The 4,815-nt window shown below is 49.2% G+C and overlaps 1 protein-coding gene across 1 annotated transcript; it reads right to left on the bottom strand.

Annotated features, from left to right (window-relative positions):
* Positions 1 to 456: 456 nt before the first annotated feature.
* On the bottom strand, positions 457 to 4,046 carry FGF4 (fibroblast growth factor 4; the record flags this gene model as incomplete). The annotated part of the gene is made up of 3 exons (XM_083863369.1): positions 3,259 to 4,046; positions 2,318 to 2,421; positions 457 to 633 (listed from the first exon to the last, which is right to left on the bottom strand). Exons 1-3 carry the CDS (start codon positions 3,560 to 3,562, stop codon positions 457 to 459), a joined length of 585 nt encoding a protein of 194 aa, XP_083719495.1. The 5' UTR covers positions 3,563 to 4,046.
* Positions 4,047 to 4,815: the final 769 nt, after the last annotated feature.

The raw sequence follows: 4,815 nt of genomic DNA, 5'->3' as shown, positions 1-4,815 counted from the left end.
GATTCGGGAAAGGCGCAGGGGAGGACCAAGACACCAAAAACACAAACAAACAAACAAACAAATTCATACCTGAACAACAACAACAAACATCAAGCAACACACAAACAGTGCAAAACATTGGGATGTCACCTGGCTCAGGACATGGAGTAGCAGCACACCTGTGGTAACTCAGAACTGAATTAAATAAGCCACGAAGCAGGAGACTTCTACAGTTTGCACCATGAAATGAAAGACCTTGGGTTGGAGGTTTGTTTTGTTTTCAGAGATTAAAAAAAAAAAAAAAAAGAGGTAACTATAAATAAGTTTTGTGACAATATATACAGATTTAAATAATTAACTTAAATATCTTACATCTACTCTTGCATAAAACTCTCCAGTAAAAGTGCACCATGTTTCTTTTGCCCAAAGGTGTTCTGCATCTTCCCCTGTGCTGAGGTAGGTCTAAAGGGAGATGTCTCAGATTCTAGGAAGAAAATGTGTCACTGTCATCGTGGGAGATACTTTATTGCCTTTCTTTGTTCTTCCATTTTTGCTCAGGGCTATGTACATCCCGGGGTAAATCCTGGATTCGTAAGCATTGTAGTTGTTTGGCAGGAGAATCTCTTTGAATTTGCACTCATCATTGAAATGGGCCTGAAATGAAAAGGAAAGAATGAGAGGGAAGGAATTTTAAACATCAGGTGTGGAAATATTCTTGCTACCAGGTGTAGAAGGTGTGTTGTGGGCAAATGTGCAGGTGAGCCCCCTCCACTTAGTAAAATCTTTTGAAGTGGCCTCTGAAGCTTCAAACAGGACTCAGGAACCAGGGGATCAATTAGGGATGCTGTGCCCAGGCCAGGCACGTACACCTAAAGATGGGAAGGACACCCACAGGGGGGACAGAGTCACCTCAAAAGAGCTCAGGTGGGTAAGGCCCAAGGCCAGTCCTGTGGTGCTGCTCATGGAATTGCTCCTGGTTGTCCCACCAGCAATAAATTGCCTGAGAGGCTTCAGAAAAGTCAGAACACTGGCACTTTCTCATGTTGCTTCAGGAGAAAGAGGCATTTTTAAAGCCACTCATCATGGACAGTAATTTTTTGCTTCTTCAGATTTAAAATCAAATGAAGGGTTTGGATAACTTTGGTTAATGGATCAGGAAAACAGATCTGACTGCAGGCAACCTTCCAGGGATGTGGTTTCATTGGCAAATAGGTACAAAAGAGGGACAGGCCTTGCAAGTATATTATCTGTAAAGGAACAAATGAACCCATCTCTTATTGTTGGGCAAAAACCTCAGGGTTTGGAGGGAGGTCTCAGCCTGCCAAGCTGAACACTGCACTAGGAGTTATTTTTTTTACCCCGGACACCAAGGCAGCAGTATCCCTAAGAAAGGATGCATTTTGGTGACTGATTCTGTCTGAGCTTTTATATAAATCAAAATCCTCTGTAACAGGACCAATGCCCCAGAACATAATTCTGGATTCCTCATGCCTTCATGTGAAAATGCCCCAGTTAACTCTGACATAGTTCGGCTCTTTCTCAGCCCAAGTTTCTTCACTTGGGCAATATGACACAGAAAATTCATGGGAGAGGAAGAAGAGCCAGGAACATGAGTTTAAAACTATGCTGATCACAGTCACTTGTACAGAGCTGAACTCAAAAGCAGGAGGACAGCTCAACATGGGCAAAGATATACCCTGTTATTGCCCACCTCAAGTATATTTTATAAGGCATCTCTGTCTTTTCCAAAGATCCCGTATAAAAGAAGGTCTGTGTTATCTCCTAACAGGTCTTCCTTCTCATAAATGGAAGTTCAGACCCCAAGAAAACCACCATGGGAACTGACTGTCTGTTCAAAGTGTGACCAATAGGTCACTGAGTCATCACATCATAAAGGGTCACTTGTGGGGGCCTGGCCGATCACAAGTTCAAGTGCCCTCTGAGAGATGGAGTGAATGATTGCCACACCTGCCTAAGGCTGTTTGTATTCAGAGATAACAAATATATGGACTAAGCCTAGCTTGTGGTCTTCCCACACAAATGACCGATCTGTTGGTCTGTGAGGTAGGCAAGATGTGCAGCCATGGTCGGGTAACTACAGTTTTTATGTGAGAACCAAGGACGTGCAATGCAGAAGAGAGGGTTTTGCTCCAAAACCTCAGTAAGCAGCAAAACTGGGCAGCACAACCTTCTGCTGGCAAGGCAGGAAGGGCTGCTCTGCGCTGCCTGACCCAGGAGGGGGCAAGGATGGGGCTTGGGCAGGTTTTGGCACCATGCACACATCTCACCCCAGCTGACCACGGTCCCTTCCCCAGGCACACACTTGGTGGCTACTTACAGATCCATAGAGTTTGCCTTTGCTGTTCATGGCCACGAAGAGTCCGCTTCTGACACCAAATATGCTCACCACGCCTCTTTCCACAGGAGAAATTTCCAGCAGACCTGCACAGGAGACACAGAAATCAGGGGGACAAAAGGGTGTGGCCTGGAGTGTGTGGTGACAGTGACTGCTCTCACCCACAGGCTGCCATCCCCGGTGTGGATCCCCACATCCCATAGTGGGGATTCTGTGGGTGGCCACAGAACCCCAGCCTCATACTCCACGTGCTGCCCTATGCCCCATGCTGGGACCTCTTCTTTTAGCTAAGTATCTATTTTTATTTTGCCCCCAGGCATCCTCTGGTGTAGACAAGGTTAAAATAAGCCAGAGTATGCTTAGGGCAAATGAAACATTTGTCATCATGCAGCTTACATCCCCGTTCCCGGATCTTATTGTTTCAGTTGGATATCAGAGTCGTGGGGCCACGGGGTTAAGTCCCCAGCAGATGCTTTTCAAGTTTGGGGGAGAGCCGGGCTCGCCCCAGCCCCTGCTCGGAGTGGGCGGCCCACGGCCCCGCGGGTCCTCCAGATGTTGAGGCAGCCCCGACACCCGATGCCTGACGGCGGCAAGGGGACAGCACGGCACCGCGCAGCGCCGGCGAGCCCCTCCCGACCGCCCGACCCTCCGAGCAGCCCCGGAGCTCCCGATGGGGCCCGTGCCCGCCCCGCCGCCCGGGGCTCCCGCCAACCCCGGGGGAGCCGGGGGACGCAGCCCCGCGGTGCCGCCCGCCGCCGGACTTTTGGGGGAAGCTCGAGGTCTGCCGTGCACCCACCCTCCTCCCGGGACATGCCACTCTCCGGGGCGGCTCAGCCTCTCCGCTCCCCCGGAGCTGCCCTCCGGCGGTCCCGGGGACACGGAGCGTCCGCCCTGCCCCTCCGCGGGGTTGTCGCCGCGCTTACTGTATCGATTCTCGCTGTGAATGCCATCGATGCGGCCGTCGGGCAGGACCTGGATGTGGAAGCCGATGCCCACATTGCAGTAGAGGCGGCGCAGGCGTTTGATGCCCAGGAGGTAGTCGCCGTCGCGGGCGGCATCGCGGCGCTCGGCCGGCAGGCGAGCGACAGAGCGGGCGAAAAGAGCCGCGTCCCAGCGGCGCTGGCGGGGCCCGGCGGGGAGGCGGCCCGGGGGCGACCGGCCGCGCACCGCCCCTGGCCACAGCAGCCCCAGGAGCAGCGCCGGCAGCAGCGCCGCGGGGAGAGGCATCCCGGCTTGGGGGCGGGTGGGCACGGGCCGCCGCCGCTCGCTCCAAAAACACGCTGTCCACACAGCTCCCACTGTGTGCCGAGGGCAAAGGAGGGCAGGGAAAAAAAAGAAAAAGAAAAAAAAAAGAAAAAGAAAAAAAAAATAGGAAAACCAACAAAAAGCCAACAGGAAAAAAAAAATTTGAAAAGGAGAAAAAAAGAAAACCAGAAAGCAAAGCGGAGAGGGAGGGAGGGAGCTCAGTGCTCAGTCCCCCAAGGATCTGTGGTTTCCTTGGGCTGGCTGCATGGAGAGGAAATCCCGGGAGCAAGAGCTTCTGAACTTGATCTCAACTCCAGGAGTCTTGTCTGAAGTGCTGATCTTCTTCTATAGCTGCTCAGCCATAGCGCTTTAGCCCTGGCCACGATATTTATATATCCATGTGCGTTGGTACCTATTACATCACCACCTACTGCTGTCTGCTGCAGCCCTCCGGCTTAGCTGAAAGTCAAATTATCACCCCTAGATGCTTAACAGCTCTGAAGCGTCTTGAAGGGAAAGGGTGAGCAGCCCTGGTGCTAAACTGGAGGGACAGCACAAACTTTTAAAAAGGAAAGGTCATATTTTACGTTCATCACAGCAATCTTTCTTTCTTTCTTTCTTTCTTTCTTTCTTTCTTTCTTTCTTTCTTTCTTTCTTTCTTTCTTTCTTTCTTTCTTTCTTTCTTTCTTTCTTTCTCTTTCTTTCTTTCTTTCTTTCTTTCTTTCTTTCTCTCTTTCTCTCTCTCTCTTTCTTTCTCTCTTTCTCTCTCTCTTTCTCTCTTTCTCTCTCTTTCTCTCTCTTTCTCTCTCTCTCTTTCTCTCTTTCTCTCTCTCTTTCTTTCTCTCTTTCCTTCTCTCTTTCCTTCTCTCTCTCTCTTTCCCTTTCTTCTCTTTCCCTCTCTTTCTTATTTTCCCTTTACATCTCCTTTCTTTATATTTCCCCTTTCTCAAATGCCTACGAATGCTAATGCAAGATACAAAAATCAAAGAACGCCCAGCACACTTTCCCCCCAACACAATGTATGACTTTGTAAATCTTTGGAATTTCAGCTTTTTGCTGTATCCAAGCGACGTGGTTTACAGTTTGCTGGATGCAAGGAAAAAAAATCCCTTCATTAAAAGTCAAAACAGTTGTTGAATGGGAGGTTTTAGAAATGAAAAATGAAAGAACTTGCAAAAACCAAACCAAAAAAAAAAAAAAAAACCTGAAAAAAATCTAATTAAAAAAAAAAAAAA

The sequence above is a fragment of the Zosterops lateralis genome, assembly GCF_965231275.1.
Source record: "Zosterops lateralis genome assembly, chromosome: 6".
Classification (NCBI taxonomy): domain Eukaryota; kingdom Metazoa; phylum Chordata; class Aves; order Passeriformes; family Zosteropidae; genus Zosterops; species Zosterops lateralis.
The sequence above is the reverse complement of the archived record's forward strand: the minus strand, read 5'-3'. Positions and strand labels throughout refer to the sequence as shown.